Source organism: Vulpes lagopus, chromosome 23 (genome assembly GCF_018345385.1).
Source record: "Vulpes lagopus strain Blue_001 chromosome 23, ASM1834538v1, whole genome shotgun sequence".
Taxonomy (NCBI): domain Eukaryota; kingdom Metazoa; phylum Chordata; class Mammalia; order Carnivora; family Canidae; genus Vulpes; species Vulpes lagopus.
Window position 1 is genome coordinate 20,809,653 of NC_054846.1, and position 24,369 is coordinate 20,834,021.

The 24,369-nt window shown below is 37.4% G+C and overlaps 1 protein-coding gene across 3 annotated transcripts in view; it reads right to left on the reverse strand.

Moving 5' to 3' along the window:
• LOC121480912 (hedgehog interacting protein) overlaps positions 1-23,994 on the reverse strand; it is a 92,281-nt gene extending 68,287 nt beyond the window's left edge. For all 3 annotated transcript variants that reach the window (XM_041737815.1, XM_041737814.1, XM_041737813.1), the window contains exons 1-4: positions 23,710-23,994; positions 17,824-18,016; positions 11,753-11,909; positions 10,880-11,081 (exon numbers count right to left, since the gene is read on the reverse strand). In XM_041737815.1, coding sequence (XP_041593749.1) covers positions 10,880-11,081; positions 11,753-11,909; positions 17,824-18,016; positions 23,710-23,988 — 831 coding nt within the window. In that variant the 5' untranslated portion in view covers positions 23,989-23,994. The remainder of the gene's footprint in view (positions 1-10,879; positions 11,082-11,752; positions 11,910-17,823; positions 18,017-23,709) is intronic.
• Positions 23,995-24,369: the final 375 nt, after the last annotated feature.

Sequence of the window (24,369 nt, forward strand, 5' to 3'; positions counted from 1 at the left end):
CGGGCTCCCTGCATGGAGCCTGCTTCTCCCTCTGCCTGTGTCTCTGCCTCTCTCTCTCTCTCTCTCTCTCATGAATAAATAAAATCTTAAAAAAAAAAGTTTAACTGGAGTGATGAGGACCACACAGAAAGGCGAGGGCACTTCTTTGCCAGTGTGGTAGGGTGCTCAGTAAGCCCTGCACTGGCAGACACTGGCAGGGTTTCTGCATCTGGACAAAGGAGGGGAAAAAAAGTCAGAATAAAGCGAAGTAAGCCTCACACTCTCTGAACCTGGGCAAGCGCGAAGTGTCTAGTGCCTGAGTCCCACTGATTGCTTCCCCCTGGAAACTGCTGGAGACTTGTACTGCTTTCCATTTCACAGAATTTGGAGCTAGAAAGGACCTAAGGTTTCATTTAGTCTACTCCTCTGACTTCAAAGATGAGGACGCAGAGATCCCAGAAAGTTAAGTAGACTGTTCCAAGTCCAATAACCACTGGCAAAACTGGTACCCTTATCTTGGCAGTGGATGAGTGCTATGGCCACTAGTGATTTGTTCTCACACATACCCAGGTGAGGTGGGATATGACAGGAATGTAACACTTTAGGGATCAAAGGTGTTGAAAATGGATGCTGTCAACACAGGTTTCCTTCCCTTGGTAGGTACCTGTAATAATTATTTACAAGGGTAGAAGCTCACCTAGTCAGTCATGTCCAAAAAGCTATGTTTTGTTTTTGTTTGTTTCTGTGCAGAAGTTTTTATATGTATTGACATTTAATCAAAGCCAAAATCTTAAAATAGACACAACATCCTTACACGCATGCGCACGCGCACACAGACACACACACACACACATACACACATTCATACACAAGCTTCCTTGGACAAAGAGACATTGTCTTTAGGTTGCGATTAAAGAGATATGCCAGCAAAAAAAAAAAAAAAAAAGAAAAAAGAGATATGCCAGCTATTGGCTAAATCTTCTTGGAGCTAGCCACATCACTGTGAGTCACAAAATCCTGAAATCAGCCCCAAGTGATACACACAGAGACCCTGGGTGTAAATACATTATTACTGTCATGGGGTTAATCTGATCTTCCAAACCCCTGGAGATTTAAAGAGAAGTTTTAATGGTGGTTAAACAGGGAAAACCCACAGCAGACTGGATAAGAGAGTACAAGCTGTGTGGCTTTTTCAACCTCAGTTCACAGGCTTGAGTCTGGTGTAAGGTTAGGAACTGATCACTTAAAACAGATGGCTGGTGACCTGCGTGCAAAAGGAAGTCAGTTCAAGTTTTATTTCACCTTTTCTGAACAGGTGTGTTCACATCCGTCCAACAAACATGTTTGAATTGTGAGAACTTCATCGCCATTCTTTCATAAAAAGCCCAAGATTTAATGGGAATTAAATTTGGTTATCTTTTTATCCTTTTTACAGTAGTGCTTTCCTAATTTTTTTCTAATGTCAAGAATCTTCTATTGTCACTGTGTACACTGTTTTTTTTTTTTTTTTCTTTCTTTTAGGAATTTTTTTGAACAGCTTCAAACTGTTGGTTGGCTAAGAGTTCTTAGAACAGACGTGTTTTCCGTATCTAGAAATAGCCTACGGTCAGATGTAATTTTATTTGAGTTTGTGATCCATTTGGATCAAAGGTGCTTTAGGGTAAGAGGCTGGTTTAGAAATAGCTTATTAAATTTTTTTTTAAAAAAACTAAGAATTTAAAGAGAAAGCCAGAATATTTTATATTTGGGCATTTGAAAGGAATATTCTTTTCTCAAGAATTTTTTAACAATATGTAAAATTTTAAGATCCTTTTGTCATAATGTTTTATTTTTATATTAGCTTCAGTTTATTGGGTTCAGATCACAATTAGATTGAATGACTTTAATTGCTAACAATGATGGAATTAATCAAATTCATTGATGTTATCTTTTTCTGTTTTTGTCCTATTACATATACTTTGATAGAGTAATTAGCACATATTTTATCTTAAATAACTTCTTTTTTACAGATTTTCTGTGATTTGGAATTTAGACCTGTAGAATTACACAATATTTTTAAATGAGTGAATGGATGAACTTAAAATTAAATTGTACATGTCATGTCCAGATAAAGTAAAAAAAAAAAAAATCACTCAGTAAAGGATTCAAATTTTACCTCCCTTTTGATGGTAATTCCTGAGCCACTCTGACCACATGTGTTGTCACCTGGTATCACAAAATCATGCTGAGATAGAAAATTAGATGGTTGAAAGAAAGAGTTTTTCAAGCTTTTCTCATTATATTACATTACAGAATGGCCTCAATAAACAGCATTTTGTTTTTCAAAGTATATTTTGACTGCAAAGTCCAAAGCTGATTTAATATCCAGGCAGTGATCCAGGTTTTAAAAACACTTTATAGGGGCGCCTGGGTGGCTTATTCAATTGAGTATCTGGCCCTTGATTTCAGCTCAGTTCATGATCTCAGGGTGGGGAGATAGAGCCTCGTGTGGGGCTCTGTGCTGGGCATGGAAGACTACTTAAGATGCCCTCTCTCTTATCCTGTCCCCCTCACTTTATAAACCTCCCCCTCAAAACAAATAAAATAAATAAATAATAAAAAATACTTTATACATGCCCTCAGTTCTGGTCATCTTGACATTATGATAGCTCAACATAATCACACTCTTTACGGCTTAAAAACTAAAAGTCAATTGCAGAATACTACCGAGAAATAAACTAAAATGTATTGTAATTGAGAACATAGTTATTGTATATGATTATTACATATTACATAACATAAATAAATCTATCTATATATTTATTATAGAAATGTAAACATTAATGTCTGTTAAAAGAAAAATGTTACATAAACAAGAAGGAGATAGTTGAGGTCATTCCATTTACATATTCTTGAAACTGATCTCCAGCACTTTTCACTGTGGTTGCTCTTGTTTAACTTTGAAGTTTTCCTTTAAAGTTCTCTCATCCCTGACTTCATGGTATGTTTTACTAATCTCTGTTTTTAAACAAATATTTTGTTGAGTAATACACTCTCTTTGTCATGACATTACATGTTAACTTCATAGCAACTTGGCCCAACGGCTTGCTTCCCAAATCCTGAGATTTTACAACTGTGCTTTGGGCAATAGTTGCTAGTGGGCAAAAATATGTGCCTTCTTAGTTTTCAGTCCCAGTATATTTCCTTTGCAAATCCTACAATTTATTAACTCCATGGCAGATTGACACAAACCATGTTCCAAAATAAACACACAAAAAGACCTTCATTACTATAATATCCAGGTTGAGAAAAACTACTATGGAAGCCCAGAAATTCTAAGGAAAGGCTGCTGCCATGCTTAGGGGTCACTGCTCTGTGCTTAATCATCCTTAGCCATGTGTTCTGAGAAATCCCAGAACTAGGGACTTTTGCATCATGAGGCAGGGTAGCAATGCCATATTACCTACTATCAAGAGACAATGCTATAAAAGTGAAGGTATTGTCTTTCTCTAGTTACACACTTAAATAAAAATATATTCTAGGTTTATCTTTTTGAATTAAAGAAAATTCACACACATACCTCAATATAACTTTGTTTCCATGGGTCTGCTATATATCTTTGGGGGAAATGCTAATACTATCACAGAGCTCCCATTAGTTAGCATTCAATCCCATATCAAGGGGTGTGTAACATGCCAGGGCATAAGGTTCACAGTAGCCTCTGAGGCTTCTGTGTCATTCTGGGGCTTGTCTTGTTTTCTCTCCTTCACCCCCTTTTCATGTTAGTATGATAGATGATAAGAGCTAATACTTACAAAGTATTTCAGATTCATGTGAGATTGTACATGGAAAGTGTTAGACACCACTTTTTATTATCCCTGTTCTACAGACAAACTAAGACTAGAGAGATTAAATCACTTGCCTAAGGCCAAACAAACAAGCAGCACATGGTGTGGATGCAGTGACTGGAACCCAAGTTTGTATGCTTGATGCTAGGTCTAGGCTGTCAGCTTCCTTGGGCAAGCACCAGAGCCAGAGGCAGAGAGCGGGAGAGCATAGCATCAGAACACTGCCTTGGAAATCTGGCTCTGGTGCTTGCTAGCTGTGTTATCCTGGGCAGTTTACCTAACTTCTGGGCCTCAGTCTTTCCATCTGTGAAATGGGATATTAATATGTGCCTCACAGGGTCACTGTCAGGATTACTGGGGTAATCTGTGTCACGGCTGAGCAAAGTAAGTGCTTAAAAAATGGTGAATATGATTAGTAACAAAGACTGCAGGATACTTGCTGACAACAAGGCTTGCCTGAGGACTGTAGTTTGGGGAAAGAAAAGCTATTGAATGTCTCTAAAACAGAGTGCTATGCTACTTTCTTCCATTTACAGCTCGTTTTCTGATGCCCGCTATCTTCTTTTTGTGAGATAACATAGCTACTGGGCAGCAATGACAGGTGGTATCAACAATAGCTCTTCTTTCTTCTCTTTCTAGTCAGATCTGTGAGGTGGTGGCAGCCATGTTCAGACAGATGCTTTTTAAGAAGTGGCAGGGTCCTTCTCTAGGGTCCCGATTTCTTAGTTTTTCACCTGTTTTAATGATTACCACAGACTTCTGAGATTTATAGGCTCTATTTCCTCTGCCCTTTAAGTCTTAGATAAATATAGAGACATTAATGTAAAAACTTTCTTCACCTCAGCTGTGACTTATGGGATCTAAAATGTAGGAGAAGGGGCCTTTCTCTACTCAATGGAGGGACATTACATCTGCCACTTCACAGTTTCTGCCTCAGTAAAAAACAGGATGCATGATGAAAAATAATTTATAGATTAAACTGGCTTATACTGGCATGCACTATATATATGCACATTTATATTTATTAAAATGCTTTATCAATAGGATTGCAAATGCCAAAATAAAGAAATAAGAACACCAGAGATGAATGATACAGACATTATTTCACAACACCAGGGGACTTTTTGCTTTACATAAAATAATTGCTCTGTGGACATTCCTAATAGATTTGAAATGAGATTCAACCTCTTTAAAAATTACAAACAACATTTTTCACAGAGTACAGGGCATTCTGTTGTAAAGTGTCAGTGACACTCAATAAAAAAAAAAATAGTTGTGTTTAATACCATCTCATTACTACCTTGATATAAAAAAATAACTGTGGCCCCAAATTTTACTTGCAGATCTGTTTTGCTTGCATTTTAACTTAATGGTTTGGAACCAGAATGTTAAACTACAAAGAAAGGGAAGGCATTAAAAAATTTTTATTTGAGGGCAGACTATTTAATTAACTTTCTAATCATTTTTAGAGTAAAGTTATCTCATGGTTATTTCCACCGCTGTAGCAATTCTCTTCTAATGCAGTAATGTGATCGGTCAGGAACTTGAAAAATGCCATATACACAAAAACATTTTAGGATGGTGATAATCTATTGTAATATTTACCAAATATATTTTGCAGCTTTCTTTCAAGGGAACACATACTTTCTTCCAACCTAAAGTATGCTTAAAAGCAGGCTTCTCATGATTTTCTGTGGAACTATTTGACACATGGTACAATCATCGACATATGCATTTGTTTGCATGCTAGCTGTGTTTTCCACTACCACTTTTAATAAGTAAATTGCTTTCCACTTCTGCTCTTATTTCACTCCAGCAAAAAATACTAATGTTTCATGGGCTGCCGTAAGACAGCAATTTGAAGGCAGAGGAAAACATGTTAAGTCTCTGACAAACTTCAGCGAAATAGGACATCAGCCCCAATGGGTTGATGAGCACTTGGATTTCATTAAACTTTCGATGCTCATAATTATGCGTGTGATTTACAAGCATGTGAAATCACAGGCTGCCCCACTGGGGCTTGCCCCGGCACACCCTGCGTCCTCCTCCACATGCTCCCGTGGCTCCCGGGCGCCCAGGCCACTGTCTCTCAAGAGTCCCACCTCAATGGGCTCAGTCACCCGGACAATCAGCAGCTTTCAGCCTTATGTCCTCTCCTCCCCTGGTAAAAGGATTGCTTCAAAAAGCATCTTTTGAAATGAGGATCCAAGTAGATAGAGAGGGACAGGAGTCCAGTCACACTTGTTCCAATGATAGACAAGTCTTTTGGCTTTGTCTGCTGCACGTTGCTAGCCAAAAGGGCTGTTGTGGGTGTGAGCCTCTCTGTCTTCTGGCCGCTCATGAGAACTGAGTGGCAGAGAAAGCTGCGTGTTGGTTTTCTTGAGAGGCCACCCTGTAGGTAACAGGTGCAGGCTTGTCCTTACTCCACACACACAGAGCTAAGGCTGACTTTCAGATCCGTGGTAGTCAGAAGTTTGGTAAAATTACCCTAGAATAACTTTTGGTGTCCTTGTCATTTTTAAAAGGGTTTACACATATAAATGCAAACTACATACTTTAGGAACAGGAACAATAATGTTTTGCCAACTAGCTGAATACTAGGTTCCAAAAGGAACAAAAACAAGAAAAATTTAACAGGCAAAGCAACTGTCCAATTAGAATTGTTGAGATTTTAAAATACTATGTTTTAAAACTTTATATCAAGAATCTTACAGGGCAAAAGAATGAACTCATCTTCTCACTCAAAGTGGACAGCAGTATGTATAGGCCAAATAAGTGACAAAAGGCATAGGTTAAATGACAACTAGGATCCAACCATTTGCTCCCAGTGGTCATTTCAGTAATAGCACTTGGGTATACTCTGGGCAGAGAAAACGCGTCTCATTCAATGTGTAACTGACCCAGGGGTTTGGTTCTGTCTAGATCAGCGCCTCTCATATTGGCTACACATTGAAATTGAGAAAGCTGTAAAATCATACCAATGCTTAAGTTCCAATCCCAGACAGTGTGATTTAATTTGAACAGCAGGATTTTTGAAAGATCTTACTTAGGCAATTATACTGTGCAGCCATTCCTGAGAACCACTGGTTTGTCATTCCCTAGGACTTCAGATAGATGAAGCTGGTTCTAGAACTTGGTGCAAGGTCTGACCCAGGATTCAGATATAAGCTCAATTTAAAGATTTCAAACTACCAGTATCTTAAAGAAGTTTTTACCCAGGGAGATAGTATAATTTTAAAAATTTCTGCCTTTGGGATAAAACAACAACAAACAACGCATGTGCAAACATATACACACATACACACCCACAAATGATGATTTTAAAGATTGCGCACCAGATGAGCACTTGGATCATTCTTCAATGTATTAATGGTTAATTTACACGGAGCACTATAATCAAAAGTCTATCAAATCACTGCACACTCTTAAAACATTTTTCTGACTCACTCTTTACAGGGCAATTTCACAAAGCTCAGTCTTCTAGGATTTGAGCTGTTATGAATGGAATCATCTCTTCCCAAATGAATGGCAGTTTAAATTCATATGGCATAGGAATTTATTGCATTCAATCCAACTCAACAATTTATTTCCTGTAGGAAGGAAAGTCAATTTTTCAGCTTGTGTTTTGCATTTTTGCATATAACTTTGGTTTGGTGAGACATAGAAAATTACGTGTGCTGAAATCTCCTACAAGTATAGGCAGCACAATATGGGCGTTTAAAATAAGACATCATATTTTTAGCTTCAGATAGGACCACTTAGGGAAGAGTTGTGGAAGTTCCCTGGGTGATTGGCTATGCTGATGGCACTTCTCTGAAGTAGCTTGAAGAATTTCAAGAATTTACCAGCTTTACTAGGGTTGGTAAAAGTTTGAGGATATCAACCAAGTCCAGTTTCTTGCCACGAAAAGGTCAATCCTTTACCAGGTGACAGAAATTCCTGCTGATTCTTAATTGACAATTAGCAGAAATGGAATTCCAGTTTCCCTTATAGCAAGCACTAGCTTTTAGAAACTCTTATAATCAGGAATTCCTCTTTATTTTTGACTCAAACTGGTCATTATTTAATATTCATGGGGGGGGGGACCTTCACTGTGGTTTGTCTTGCTTCTGTTTCAAACATATGAAGGTTAGGTTTTAGTATACATTATTAATTTCTGCGATCTGAGTATTGCAATCAGCATTTTAGTCAGTGGAAGAAGCTTTATGTCCTCTCTTAGAATTTTAAAACGGAAAGAACAGAAAAGTTATATACATAATAATTTATGAAAATGGTATTTGTGTTATGTAAAATGATTGTTGAGGAGCACAGAATACTGCCACAAACACACTAACTACCCATATATCAAGAAGCCTGAAAAAATTACTGTGAAATAGGTGTGAAAATATTTTTACTGCAGAAGTCTCTGAGGGGCATATCACAAAAATCAGTGGTAGGATCACTCCACAATTGTGTTGGCATCTGCCCCATCATACCAACAGTGGCCTCTTCTAACACTTCCAATTGATGACTTGTGATGGAAGTTTCATGGAACCTAAGATAAGGGACAGTCATAGCATCATCTGCCTGAGGGAACAAGGCTGTGGTCTCATTGCTCACTATACAGTATGCACTCAAATATCCATGTGATTGGTTCTTATCTTATTGACATCACTAGTCCCAAACTCCAAGAGAATTCAAATATTGCACTTTAAAATATGTCATATTATATATTCTACAAATGTTGAATAATGATGAGCTTGAAGTTTAAGTCCCAAAAGCCCTGGAACTGTCCTAGGAAACAAGACACAAAGGGTGTTCCACAGAATTTCCAGAGGCCTGCAGAACATAGATACTCTAGAACCATGGCACTGTCATAATCTGGCTTGTGCAATTTTATTGCATGATGAAATGTCTCAAAGTCGGAGAAGATAAACTTTCATTCATTATCGCAATAAATGGGCGTAAGTTGAAAGAGAGGCATTTTGAAGGAGCCCCAATTAAAAGGCAGTCAGTCATTCCTTAGCCATTTAAAATAAAGTAGAAACAAGAATATGAGTTCCTTACTTCGTACAACAAAATTGAGACCATTTCTTATACCTACATTTTATCATGCATTATCTTTTTAAAACCAATACTGTTATTCAAATAATATTTAAAAGCTATATGTTATTCTTTCAAATACTTGAAAATATATTCCAAAGCCACTGGCAATGTGTATCATGGTTTATGTCCTTCATCTCAGTAATGCTCCTTCTATAAATGGACATTAAGAAGTCATTCATGAGCAGGTTAGACAATACACACGAGAATGATAAGTCATATTTTTTACACTGATAAAAAGAAAATACTGGAGTCACTCTAAATGTCTCGTAATTAGGAAATGGAATACCCGGAAAAGATAAAAACTAAAGTTTTGAGAGAAGTTTTCAACTGTTAACATATTCACGACAAATTGTTATGTCAAAAAAAGAAGGCTAAAAAGATGTATATACAGTTTGATTTCAATTTTATTTTAAAGCTGCTTAGGAGAAAAACAACAAGAAAACATGTTCTTGTGTGTTTCCACATTTATTAATATGGACCTGTATTACCTGTGCAGTCAGGATAAGTTCATCTAGTTTTAATATAAAAGCTGGAAGTATATCAAAATGTTAGTAGTGGTATTCTTTAACTGATGAGATTATAGGTGATGATTTTGAAAATACATTCTCCAAATTTTTTCCTTCATAGAGAGTACGGTTAACTTTCACAGTAAGAAAAATACACTGCTAGTGAGTAATGTTCTTGCTGTTGTATCTTAATCCTTGCTCTTTAGGTACCACTGGCAGTGAATTACCAGAATACATTTCAAAATGTATTTACTGAAGTCTCATGTGCAAAACATTAATGCTTCCTTTTAAGAGATTTTTGGTGATTTGCTCTGAATTCTAATGAAAATTTTTACTGGGGGAAAGTTGAAACTACTGAGTTAAACAGATTTTCCAAATGATCTGTGTGTTGGTGTTAAAGTCCTTTTCCAAAAAGGACCATAAGTACCACAAAGTGCTTCTCTTATGCAGAATGTCTTGGTGACACTGTCACAATGCACACCTGAATTTGGGTGGTACCAACAACATGGAATTTAGAATCCCTCTATTCTAACTGAATCATTCTAATTATTTTACATGGTAGGTAATGAACCGATATCAGGAATATACCTCTACTTTTTCCCACTTGTTTCTTCTGGTTCTGATGTTCTTACCTTTGAGAAGAGCTCAATACAGCAAGGAGGAGTTCATTTCCATATGAGTAGAAGAGTATAAATCCTCCTTTGACTTTTTTCCCCAGGTAAAAAATAAAAAAGAAAACCAGTTCTTCTCAAATTATACTGTTTCTTTGTTTCACTCTAAATTAGTCATGAGCTCTTGAGTGTGCCTTGATTGATTTTAAAATGCCACAATTTGCTTTATAGCTTAGCACTGCTCATAGTAAAGTATGTTATGCTCTTGTCAAACACACTTGACAAACATTTATTTATACACTACTAGATTATTTAACATGAGAATTCAAATTGGAGAAGTCAGAAAGAAGGCAGTATATGCGCATATGTAATATAAAAATGGCCAATTATAGATGAAAACATTTGACTTACCTGTAAAAACATTGTACAACAAAGGCACAGTAAAAGTAGCATTTTTTTATGACACAGACTCAAAAACAGATGTGGTAAGAGAATGCTTTGCTATTGCCAAAATAACCGAAAGACCTCTTTGTGTCTACTAGCAAGTGCTGATACAAAATTCTAAATATTATGCCTGTTAAGCAACATTTAAACACATACTTCATAAAATCAAGAATTATTTTAAATGTGTAAATTACATAAGGAAAGCATGTCAAGATATCAACCTGATTGCACTGCTTACCAAATAACATTAAAAATTTAATGTCGCTGTCCCAATTTAGTTGCCATAATTATTGTCCCCTTATGTTGAATCCTTATTTTCTCCTTAAATATTATTTCTTTTATTACAAATACTTTTAATGAGAATGGTAACAACTAAAATAAAATTAACATAGCCAGAACAAAAATAAATAAAATTTAAAAAGCCAACCTTTATTCCACTTTGAACAAGTTTGTGAATGTCCAAATAAGGCTCCTTGAAAATTTCTCCTTCGGGGGTAAGGATCTTCACGTAACCTTCTTTTTCCAGAATGAAGAGACGGTGAGAGCCATCCCCACTATGCAGGGCGCCGACAGGCTGGCGCAGCCCACTCACAACCTCCTGAATACAGAAGCAGTTGTGTTTGTGCTTTCTAAACAAATTAAAGAAAACCGGTAAGCTTTTCTTGAGGTGAAGGATGTAAAGAATGCACTTAGCATCCTTTTCAAAATATATTTCCTCTAGGTACCAATGGTTTTGAGAATCGTGACATGCTGTTAACCCAAGTCACAATATGAGTCTTTTAAATTCTTTTCAGCGGAACAAATAAAACAGCCTCTATCAAAAAGTCAAAGAGAGATTTAAAATAAAAATTTTACATATTTTAAAATTTAATATGCTCATCATTTTATCTTTCAGTGACTATAATTAAAATTTAGCTTTACTCTAATAAAAGGCCTTCAGAGAGAAAGTTCTAAGATCTATTTATAAAACTCTGATTTGCTAATAATAATTGTGCTGAATATTTCCATAAGCTAACAACAATCATAAAGGTCAAGATTAAAACTATAATCATGAAGTTCACATGAATCACAGAGAAGCCAAACTTATAATAAAAGATTAGTCTAAGCATTAAAAGCATTTAAGCAAATATGATATTAGAGAAGCAAACTACCAAAAAGGAAAAAAAAAAAAAAAGCATCTGGAGGATATAGCTGCTGGAATCAAGCACAGACAGTTGATTTACTATCAAAACCACAAGATTTGTCAGTTGGTTTTTTTGTTTTTGTTTTTTAAGATTAAAGAGCATTTATCTTTATGAACCTGCTGATCTCTTCCACTTTGTCATATTCTTCCATCTGGTCCAAGTAGTTAGATGCTGGTCCTCTGATTTGTTTTCTTGGAAAATCTGGAAAGCACAAGCCACCATCTTTTCTTGCGTAGTAAAAGCAAAACTCTTCAGCAGTAGTTTGAATGAAACCTTTAAAGAAATGCAAAAAGACTGATGAGAAATATTTACCGTCACAGTAAAAACATCCTATTTAAGAGATAAAATACAGGAAAAAAATTTTTAGAAACAATATGAATATCCTAGAAAAATAATGAAAGAAAAACCTTTTTTTTTTTTTTTTTGGTCTTGGGATTTCCATTTTTAACCAAAAGTTAAGAATTTCAATTAAAATGAAACAATATTGCATTGGATATTTCAAAAGACTCAAACAAAATACACATAATACAAATCCAGCATTAATCTTGTTATTGCATTGGCTCTGTTTGCAAGCTTCTTCAGTTACCATATGTTGTACTTATAAGTTTATCTGATCACTATTCAGCACTTTTTCCCCCTACAGTAATAATAAATAACTTGTTAAGAAGAACACATTAGAATGAGAAAGAGATGGGCCATCATGGGGCCAAGTTGGGTCATTTTATAATTCTTTTTGTACTGTCACTCACTCCTTATATGCTGTAATAAATGTCTGACTCACTACAATGGTGCTAAGAACAGAGCGTCCATTTTCAAATACATATGTGATGTGCCCTTTTCCTATCCCTCTTATAGAAAATCCATGATTATTTTCTAAGACAGAAACTGTATTTAAAATATCCCTTCAAAAAAAAAAATATCCCTTCAGTCTTCTCAATCAGAAAGCTGGTAAGCCACCCACACCAAATAATAATAATAATAATAATAATAATAATAATAATAAGTCAAAACAAAAATGCAAAACAGATACTTAAAGAGATCTGAAAGATGTTTTCTCTTTTTGCACAAATTGACAATATTTATCAAATAAAAACAGCTATATTTGACTAAAAAAGAAGAGGACTTTATGACAAAAAAAGAATTTTGACATTATTTTCACAATTGAATTAATAAGGTATTAGGTGTTTTGGGGGGAGAGCATATTACTAAGATTCCTTCCATATTCTGATGATTTCTGCTCTCAATATGATATTGCTACCAGAGTTGACCTTGTGTAACGTCCTACCTTCCTGCTGTAGGTCTCACATCTTTATGGATAATGTTTTGATTTTTACCTAACAAATCAGATTACTGTATACCTAACAGCTTTGTGATAAAGGCACCTTGTAACTTAGCTGATGTTTAGAAGTTGTATGATTCACCCAGGATTCCAAGGATTTCCAAGAACAAGAATTTGGGACAACCAAGTGACACTTACCGGTAGAACATGGTAAAAGTCTATTTTCTATGAGCTTGACCTACGGCCCCTCAAACCTAAAACTAATCTTAGAATTCTGAGGGTCTTGAGGTACATTTTGACCTAACTTTTGGGTAAAATGTATCACTCCTAAATTTCTGAGACAGACTCTTCAAGGCTAGTATGTGACTAGGCTATTGGGAAACATCTTCTTGGAAATCAGGCAAGTGAGAGAGCAGATGTCCTTGGGAGAGAGACAGAGAGAGAGACAGAGAGAGAGTGTGTGTGCGTGAGAGAGAGAGTGTCTGGGTGGGGGTGGGGGTGAGACTGAAAGGAGGCATGGCAGCTGGGAGGGGTGCTCTATGGGAGGGACAAGGCAGCTGGAAGGAGGTTATCTTTCTTTGAAAAAATTCAGGGATTAGAAATTGGGGAGAGGAATGAAGGCTGCAGCCGCATTTACTCTTCTTCAGCAATTCCCTGTTTACAAAAGATAACTTTTTCTCCCCCATTCTTTCCTAGCTAAGCATATAGATGAAAACTGCCCAGTAGTGTTGAACAAGTCTGTTTGATGTAAAAAGAAGAAAAGGAAAACTGCGTTGCTAAATCAAAGTTTTTGCAGTTTTGGGCTAGATCTTTTTTTGGGGACACACACAGAGCTCCCATCAGGCAGCAAGATCTCCATGCCAATATTATGCATGCAGAAATACTGTCATACTATGGATATATTTATAACTGAATGTGTAAATGAGAAATTTTGTTTTAATGTGATATTTGCCTGTAGGATCACAAAAAAATTTCAGAGTGCAACTGAGAAGAAATTTCAAGTTTGCTTTTCAAAAAATAACTGTATTCCAGAATTACAGTATGCAAAACCATGCCATTTTAAGAGAAAATTAATAAACAATGCTGATGGCTGATTCTATTTTACAAGGAGTTATTAGCTGGAGACAAACATGCAGCAGCGAGAAATCATTTTCAAATGGAATATCTGAGGATTAATGACTACAGATTAATAAGCTCTATGGCTCCAGAGGTGTTTTCTTACCAAATTAAAACAAAAACAAAAAGGCATTATTAATGAATTACTACAAATTTTTTACAGAATCTAAGCAAACTGAGTAAGTGTGAAGGAGGGAGCCAAGAACTCAAAAGACTTTCTCATAAAAGTAAGGGCATTTTCCTCATAATTAGAATATTTGAATTGCAACATCGATACTTTTATTAATACTTTAACTTAAAGAATCTGATTTTGTGGACAGTGATTAATAAGATATATTTTGCTGTGAAGAGCTAACAGGGACCTGGTTTCAGGACACCGGGCTTACATTTATTGCCAGGGAAGCTATAATTTACCAAATGGCACCCGTCTATTTGGAACAATACCCTGAAGAGCATTTTACTGAAGGTGGGTATTTAGTTCACCCTGGATCATCATAGTATGATCAAGTCTACTAATGATGGAAATGCACTGATTATTCCAGCAGCTGCATTAAAAAAAAATTCCTGATAATTTATCAAATATCGTTGACCTATAATTATTCTCCAGTGTCATGATGAATCCAGTCCTACTATGCCACAAAACACCCTGTAACATACTGATGAAAATAAATATTCTCTGTGGAATATTCTAAGCTCTAGCTTTTCTCTTGGCCATGTATGCTAGGGAAAAGCTACTTTTCCTCATTGTATATGCTGTTCACCATGATAAGGAAAAAACAAAACAAAACCCATGGTCACTAAGACTGCATTTGGCAGCATTTTCTAATAGAGGTAGTGGATTTTGATGTATCCATCCATTCTGTCCTGTTTGCTTTCCTTTGCTTATTTGTTTTCCACAAATAAGACACATGTGTAAGATATCTGACGGGGGTCAGGAGTGGCTATGGAATCAAACCCTTGACCTTGGCCTCATTAGCAACAGGATTAAGCCAACCGAACTAATTGTATACAAGCGTTTCACACTAAATAACCTACAGCTGAAAAGATGATGGTCTAGGAGTGATAAAAACTATATCATGATTCTCATGGTAACAGGTGAAGACGCAAGGCTAATTTAGCAGGTCCGTTTATATGCTTCCCACACAGTGTACTATGCCATCACCGAGTTGAATAGCAAAACATTTACCCTGCTCACCATACTGCAGGCAAAAAACAGGACCGGTGGTGTGAGCAAGGAGCTCCTGTGTGCGTGTGTGGTTTGTTTTGTTTTTTCGAATGCAATTTGGTTATTCTTAGAAGCTTTAAGAATTTACTTCCCTAAGTCCATTCACAACTGGAGAATACTACGACTAATAAAACACTAGTGTATCCTCATGATGGACTTAATTTCTTATGTTTTGAAAATAGGCAGACTGAATATTTCTGAATTAAAGTTTCTAAAAAGCAGTTATCTTCCAGATGTGCATGTATTCCGAAGTGACTGGTGCTTTCTTAAAGTCATGAAGGTGAAGCAAAGGGATAGAGCATTTGTATGTTTATTTCTTGGCCTACTGGGCAATTGGGGAAAAATGTAGATGCCTCTGAGATTTCTTTTTTCCTCTCTCAACTCCTTACAGCATTTGCCTTAGTCATGTATTTTCAAGTTTTTGATGTACAGAAAGATGAGGCTATTAATGAGAATAGTCAAATATATTGACTTCTTATAAGAAAGTATCACAAAAAATCTATTTTTCACACTTTTGAACTCCAGAGAAAAGTAAACCGTGTCATTATGTAGACGTAAGAAGTTGAAAATATTAAAAATTTGCTTTGAGGGCAATTTCTGAAAAATAAGTGTTCTATAATTGTAAAGAGCCTCTGTGTTGGGACAAGGGCTGTGGGGAGGATTACCATCTTATCTATCATACTTTAGAAAATGGTCAACTGTGTGCCAAGGATCAGTCTGGAAACAAATCAATTAACATAAATTAACACAAAGTGTGTTTTTACAACTTACTTTTGGGACAAGTATTTAGGGTGATTATTAGCATTTGACAGATGCAGGGGAAGTCCCCTCTGCTGGTTGCTAAAGCCTGTAGCCTGTCCCTGGAAAGCACCCTTGCTGCTCTATCCACCACTGGAGTGGAGCTTTCATCTGGTTATCTTTCAAGGCAGCCTGGGTGGCCACCAAAAGCACTTGACATCTTGATGCACTTCAGCAGTTTTACATATATACAAACTTTGTAGAAAAATAAATTTGTCATTCGTCACCACATATGTTGATCCTGGGGAGCGAGGTGCTTGCAGTTCTGGCTTTTGAGCTATTTGCTGCGCTCTCTCTTTTGCTGGATACTGCTTTTTGTTGTTTGTTTTGGAAGCTAAAATAACGTCACATCTATGGAGAACTTATGGGTGAGTCCTTAAATCCACCATAGTGGATTTAAGGACTCTCACCATATCTCAGGTAGATAAAGGTAGGTGAAAATGGTTAAGTGTCCATATTACTTTTAAATTATATTGGTAAAGCCGAAACTTGGAGACTTGAAATTTGCAGCAAACCTTTATGGTACCTAATCTGTTATCGGTTCTCAGCAGGACATCTAGGCAACCCTGACCTGTCCCACTCTGCTTTGGGGAATGTGATAAAGAGGAAGAAACAGCTGGTTTAAGAAAAGCCTTACAAACATGGCTGTAGTTTATAGAAACAATAATAATATTTTCACATGAATGGGTTTAGATACTTGTCATGGTACCCCAGAGGAAGCAAGCAATCCTAGTCAAAATGTTTTCTTAGGTTATTAAGGCAACTCTATGCAAAAATTAAAAATGTACACTTTTCAAAAAAAATGTACACTTTTCTGGATCAGAGAAAAATGTAAAATATGCATAGCAGTTAAAAAAGTTCTCCAAGTGCATCCTACAGTTCTTAAAGCTTAGCCTTTCCTGAGTGTCATTTAGTTTTATAAACTGTTAGCTTCAGTAGATTTGTTTGTGTGTGACTTTGCCTAACTAAACAGAATCTGTCTCATTAAATTCTTTTGTATCTCTATGTTGATTCTTCCAACTAGAGCAACAACAACCAAAGTCTATAAACTTTTGATGGTAAAAGTAATCAAGGTCCAGGGACCTATGTGTATATTAGGGTCCAAATATGGTAATGAGGTATATTTGTGACACTGTCAGCCTAAGAACTTCTCTAGCTATCCTATCACTTCCTCGCCACACAACTTTGGTTAAGGCATTAACTTCTTCCAAGGTTTGGTTATCTTCATTGGTCAAATGGAGAGGACTCCACGTTTCCTACTTGCAGCACAGAGTTTTTGAGGAGCAAATTAGGCATTGTACATGAAGGTGCTTTGTAAGATGTTACTTTGTTTGGATTTCTAATGATACTTTATTCAAGGAAGAAAGACCTTAAGAGTCCAAGTCCAAGTCTGTGGACAATGTGCACTTTTTTATCAGCTAAGTAGAAGAGGAGGCTGTCTTGATATTGATGCTGATGGATGAAGATGACACCAACAAGAAATTTGTACTGAAAATCCAATGTGTGTAAAGATTACCAATGTATTATCGATTTAGCAAATGTAAAACACCTCATCAAAACGAACATACTGTTTGTATACTGAAATAACAGTAATTCTAACAGCAAGGAAATGTTACAACTTTGTAAATGGTTAATTGTGAGGCCAAAACAGGTATATGGGAAGGTGAGAAAATTTTTACCCTCTTAGAAGTGAGCATGTAAGAACAGGTATCTTATAAGGATATTCTGCAGTAGTTTATTTAATTTATCCATTTTATTTTATTTTTTACCTGGAATATGGCTTCGGCAAGTATAAAAGAATTCTTTGCAATAGTCTTTGCAGAGCAGGGGAAGTACAAGGTCTCTTTCCAAGGCTTCTCTTTCAGGTGAGTGAAACAGGCTCTGGGAATATGGAGAGCAAAGTGCACATTTGATTTCCTCCAGTAACTTCCCACATTCTGTGTTGTTGGTCATAGAAAATATCTGAAAGCCATAAATCAGAAACAAACTTCTTTTTAGTCAGGTGACGTTAGGTTTAGTTCTGTTTTTTTTTTGTTTGTTTGTTTTGTTTTGTTTTTGTAATCATATAAGTAGAATCATGTAGTTTAGCCAATGCTGTTGTCTGAAATTACCGTGTCACAAATACAGAATGCTTTAAATAAGGATATAAGTAAGGTCTCTTGGCCTGGAATGGGGAAGCAGAGGGTAAGGATGCACAAAAGTGCTTCTTACTCTTGCCAATCAAAGTCTATTTATCTTTTGGGGTATGAAAAATTAAATGACAACTGTATTGAGACCCTTTACCATTTTACTCTGCATCAGAGTGTATGGTGACTGCTATTTAACTTTAAAACTCTTTAAAACTTTATCCAACTGCAAGCAAAGCAGTTTTTAAGACATGGTTATTTGGGTCTTAGGTAAAAATATATTTCACTCCTGATATTCCTAATATGATATTCTCAGGGATATTACTGGAATTACATTTCTCTAATTTCAGTTAATTTTCAGTCTACAGATTGCACAGGGAGAGTTTCCTAAAGTGGGGGAAATACCTCCTTTTCATGTTGCATAAAAATAGTATCTGAAGCTGAATAAAACTGATTTAAGACCAATTTTTATTATTCATTTTATCTTAGCCAGGAAAAACTTTCTAACTAGCTCCTCAGGTATGTTATATGCATGAATCAACACAGGAGTTTAATAAAAGTGCTTTTGTATAGGATTTAGTGAATTTTAGTAAAACAAGGAATATCTTTATCTTTATCTATACAGTATTATGTCTTTTATTCCAGTAAGACCAATTTGGGAGTTACAAATTCACTACAGTTAGTAATTGGTTGATAAAGTAGGTCTTGATGTCTAGTACTAACTTAAAAAAAATTATTTTAATAGCTCCTCTAATAAACATAGAAGACAATACCAGCACAATATTGAGACAATATTTAGACGGCACTGGTTTTTCATAATAAAAAACAATGGGAATGAATTTTATACCTTTTTTGTTTATGTATCTATATTTATACTTTATTTCTTTAGAACTAAGAACTGAAATTACCATCTGAAACTTCAGATCATTGTTTAAGGCAAATACTTCATTCACAAGGAGGTTCTGATCTAAGTAAATGTGTTGGCTTCTATTTTTTAGGATAAACATATTCTAGTTGATCACAAAATTTGGACCTGAAAGAACAAAGCAACTAAAAAATATCATTGAATATAAGCATGCTAAAATGTTAGCATGCAGGGATTGAAAGTTCCTTCTATGTTACCCTATTTCAAAAAAAAAAATATATATATATGCAATGTGTTGTAACTCTCTACAACAGTTAGAAAAGTTATTATTAATCACAATTATATTTACATTTTGATTTGTATCAATTTATTTAAATGACAATTGCTTAAATGGTTAAAGTTTTCTAAAAGGAAACATATGCCAGGCACTTAGAATTTGCATTCCAAGAATGTTTTAAATGTCTTTTATTGTCCATACTCTGGCAGACCTCACCAGATCTATTCAATATTAATACTGTTCAACTTTGTTCTGTTTGCTTATCGTATAGCAGTCCACTAAGAACAAAACAACTGCAGGATGCTGAAGCCACCTTTTTTGCTGGCTGAAAAACTGGAATGTAACTACCTTTAGTTTTATGGAGAATATGCATGCTTCCATTTTTTTACAGCTGAAACAAAATGATTCCCATATACTCTCCCAGCTGCTGTCCAGGAAGAGCTTGATTTTAGTACCTAAAGAATTTTCTCTTTTACAATTTTTGGAATGTGTCCTGGCCACAAGATCTCTCATGAAAAGTTTCAGAAATAAGATTCAATAAATTATCTGAAATCAAGTATAATATTATTCTTTGTAGAGTTTCATGCTGTTCTGGCCCAGCAGGATGGTAACATTTTGCTCTGTGTGAGGTCTGCAGTGTAAATACCTATTTGAAGATAGATAGAGCCATCATTCTGGCTTTGGTTTCAATGAACCAATAGTCTTACTGAAGTCAATTAAACTGACTCAGTCCACGATGCAACACTGTTTTAGACAGATGAGTCTTGGTGTGTGTAGGGAAGTTTTTCTTTTTTCGCCTATGTGCTCCTGTCGATATAGGTCCTTAACTTTATGTCTGACAACATCATCAATCTTAAAAGAAATTTAAGCTAATTTCCTGCTTCGATTTTAAAAAGCCATATATGAAACCATCAAATTATAGTGGTTTAAACTAAACATACTTTGAAAGTCATGTAAAACTTCGAAACATTATTACAGCATGCCTAGTAATGATTGTGGCTGTTGCTGACTAATTTATAACATCTGGCAGGTCATCCTTTAATCTTTAGCCACAAGAAAGTAAAATCCATAGAAGAAAGGTAAGATAAATACTGAAATACACAGTGAAGCGTGTGGCCTACCACTATCGCTTATCAACAAATAGTAAAATGGGTGACAGAGACCTTCTGTATTTCTCTTTATTTATCAAGTAACTGAACAAAGAAGATAAAAAGGCACCCACATGGGTTCGATGAGCACACAAAAGGAGAAAATACATGACAGTATATTAAGATGTCGCCTTAAGATCACTTGGTACACAAAAAGTTATTTCTAAAAATCATATGCCTACAAGGTTGTTCAGCTGTTGGGTAGAACACATGCGACTCTGGACTATAGTGCTGGATTATGTCATTAAAGAGTTCAGTTTCAATTTTAGGCTAATATGTAAATAGATCATTGTACTAAGGCAGCTGTTAAAGGGACCCCAGGATGAGTTATTTGTTTAGTTGGATGTGTTCAACAATAGCCTTTGTCCCTGAAAGAGCCAGAGCAAACAAATGATTGTAAAAGGGCACACTTGAAAACAATTACTTTTCACCCATTCCTTGACAGCTTCGCTGTGAAACCACCCAAGGTAGAGAGAGCGTCTATGCCTCTGTGGCTACAAGTTAAGTTTTAGAAATGGGGGTATTTCAGTTGGCTGCAGATTCAGTTTAGCTAATGGGAATTAGATCCTTTTAGCATGTTGTGTTTAGAAGCTGCAAAGATATTGCCAAGACAATATAACTTCCTAAATTTTGGTGGTATTTATTTATAATGGTAGTTAATTATCTCATTACAATACATAAAATTACTAAAATATACCCCTAAATTAAAATATAAAGGCGTGATACCACGGCCAAAGAATTGAACTCAATGCTAGTTCATTACATTAAAGAAAATGTGTTAGTTCAGAAACTGGATTTAATTGCACAGTTGAGCATGCTCAGTATTCCTACCTCGTTGGCTACTATCTATGAAATTTCTTCCTGTAGGAGAATGCTATGCCTGTACCTTCTTGAAAAGTTGCAGAAATCCTTCTTGGTTTTTTTTTTTTTTTTCATAAACGAAAACGGTCCTTTCAAATAGCCATCATCTCTCCTGTACACACATTATGAAATAAGACCCTAACATATATTATAAGCCAGAAAGGCTTAGGGGAAAACAGGGAAACACTGAAGTTTATTATAAAATAACATGTTTTAAAAACTATTAAAACTTGAGAACTAACACAGGTCAAGAATGCACATGCACAGCTATATCACTCTTCTGGTTTGAACAATTTGAGTATTGTTAGTTTATAAAGCACTTGTAATGGAACCAGCAAAGTCTAGTGTACCAAATTTAATTCAGACACATTTTCCAAATGAGTAGGGGTTTGTTGGAGATTGGAAGCACGTAAAACGGAAAGGAATGTGGATAGCTAACGTGGCAGATTTCTTCCTAAAGAATGATTTCTTGAAAAAAAAATTTATATAACTCCTCTTAAGGGTTATAACTCCCCTCAGTTCCTCCCCCCACCCCTCCAACTCCCTACTATATTTAGTTAGCAAAGTTTTCATTCCTCATGTTCCTGGAAGAGTTCAGTATTGCAGGGGTCTGCAGATCATTGGTATATTCACAATGCACACTGCAAACAGGGAGACTTAATGGCAAATATTTCTAAACCTTTCTATGAATTTCCTGGTTCCTTTGGGCTCCTGGTAAAACCCTGCAGATGATATGAATGTAGCTTTTTTGTAATTTAATTCAATTACCACACAGGAGCTTAATGACATTGTTTTGAATAAAATGCTGGAATATCTGTTCCCTGAATCTCAAGACTACTGCTGCATATGGTAAGAATAAAGAGAGAGTTGCAGCTGAAAACCTGCAGCAAGACAGTTCTCACTCATCTGGGAATAGAGGGAGTTGGACAAATGCTCCCTCAAAAGGCATGAACATTTGGACAGAGCTGGGGACTGAAAGAGAATGATGTTCTCTAGTTTCACCCATTAGTGAACCAACTAACAAACACAATGGTGTTGTTGTTATTCTTTTGCCATAAGCAACAGGACTCTGTGTGTGGGCAGCAGTTTAGTGGGGAGGAGGATAAGTCGACCCCTTTTTGTCCTATTGATTTTTTCCTATTTGCATGACTTGAGCAAATTAAATGATGCAATATGGCTTTTTGTTACAAAACAAAGTGAGAGATACCACCCAGACACATATGTTGATTCGTAGGAGCTGTTTACATGAGAATAGAGTGAAATCTACCGTGAACTGAGCATAAAAATTAGATTCAGCCTGGGTATTTTTTTTTTTTTTAAATGCCTGGGCCAGCAAGACTGAAGCACAAGTTTTCCAAGAGTCTCTCAGACCTTGACAACTGCAGTGTTGTAACGGAGGAATTCTTAATTAAACCTAAAATGGGGAAAGGGAGGGGGAGCAAAGACACCTGATTGTTTATTTCACGTGCAGTGATTGTTAATGACGTGATTCTCCACCCCACTCCCCCGCTTGCAGTACAGTGGATAGCACACGTTGCTGCATCCCATGACAAGAAAGATGTTGCAAACTCAAAAATAAGCTTGCCTTTACGCTCAACCAACACTGCTTCCTATTTGTTTAAACTGAAGAACACAAGCAAAGTGTAAATGCATAACTCCTTAAACAAATTTCTAGAGCAGATCTTCCTGGACAACTAACCTGACACTGAAAGCCTGAATTTATAATGTTTCCAAACATTACAAACTGAGGCGGAGAACAACCTCCGTTTTAGGTGACAAATATGCCCCAGCAACATCTTTCCCCAGTTTTTCGGGTTCTCAACTGGAGTACCAGGGGTTCCTTTCCGCAGCGTTTAACTGTTGTAATGCAAGGCAATCCCTTCCGACGGGGCCGGGGGTCTTACCCCAACCGGGCTTCAACATCCTGCAAGATTCAATCCTCTCCCTACCCGAGCACGTGGAGAAAACTGCACAAATCTTGTTACCCTAGAAAAATAAACCGGAAACCACAGCCGCCTTAATTTACAGTTGCGCCGCAGCCAATGCCCGATTCGATCCCAAACACTGGGTTAATCGCGATTCTTTAAACTATTTCCCCCAGCCCAGAACGCGGGTACCACGGAAGCTCCCCTCTTCTGAGACAGGCAGGTTTTGCACAGCATCCCGACCGGGGACTCCTGGGGCTGGGGGAGCTCTCTGTGCACCCCAGGGAAACACGCAGCTCCGGTCACGCCAGCACTCCACAAAAGTCATCCAAAGGGGCTCTCGGAACCAGCTGCGCCCTTCTCCCCGCCGCCAGCATCTCCGGAGGCACCGGGAGCCCCCAGCCAGCCAGCCCGGACGTCGCCCTCGCGTCGGTGAGGCGGGTGCGCGCTTACCTTGGTGTCCGGGCGCCCTAGCCCTGCGCTGTCACTCCGCAGGCAGCAGGACAGCCGCGGGTAGAAGCCGCCGCACAGCGCCTCTCCCCCACTCAGCAGCTCCAGCTGAGACATCAGCCGCCTCTCTCTCCTCTTCAGGCGCTTCGGGGGGCTCCCGTTTAGGCACCTTCTCCTCCTCGCTCCGCTCCCTTCGCTTCTTTCCCCAAACTTAGCATCTCCTTCGAAGAAGCCCAGGGCCACGGCCAGCAGCAGCAGCTTAAAGGAGAGCATCTTCAGCATCGTCTGCCCCGAGCGGCAGGGGCTGGGCGCGCGAGGCTGGGGGGGGGCGCCACTGCCCGGCAGGGGCACCAGGGCGCAGCTCCAGGAGGAGGCTGCGGGGGACACTCGAGAGGCAGCGCGCGGTGGCGGGGGCAAAAAAGTAGAGCGATGCGACTTGGCAAAAAATAAGGGCCAAGGCGATGTGTCCAGTGCCTTGGGGGAGTCCGAGGAGCAAGACAAAGTTGTGCGGATGGCACCGGTTGCGGTTGTGCCAGTGTCAGCTGGGTTAGGGGCTTCCTGCCGCGGCCGGCCAGTGGGAGGAGGAGGAGGAGATGGAAAAGGAGGAGGAAGAAGAGGAGGAGAAGACGGCCACAGAGGTGCACTTTTCCGTGTAATGGGAGT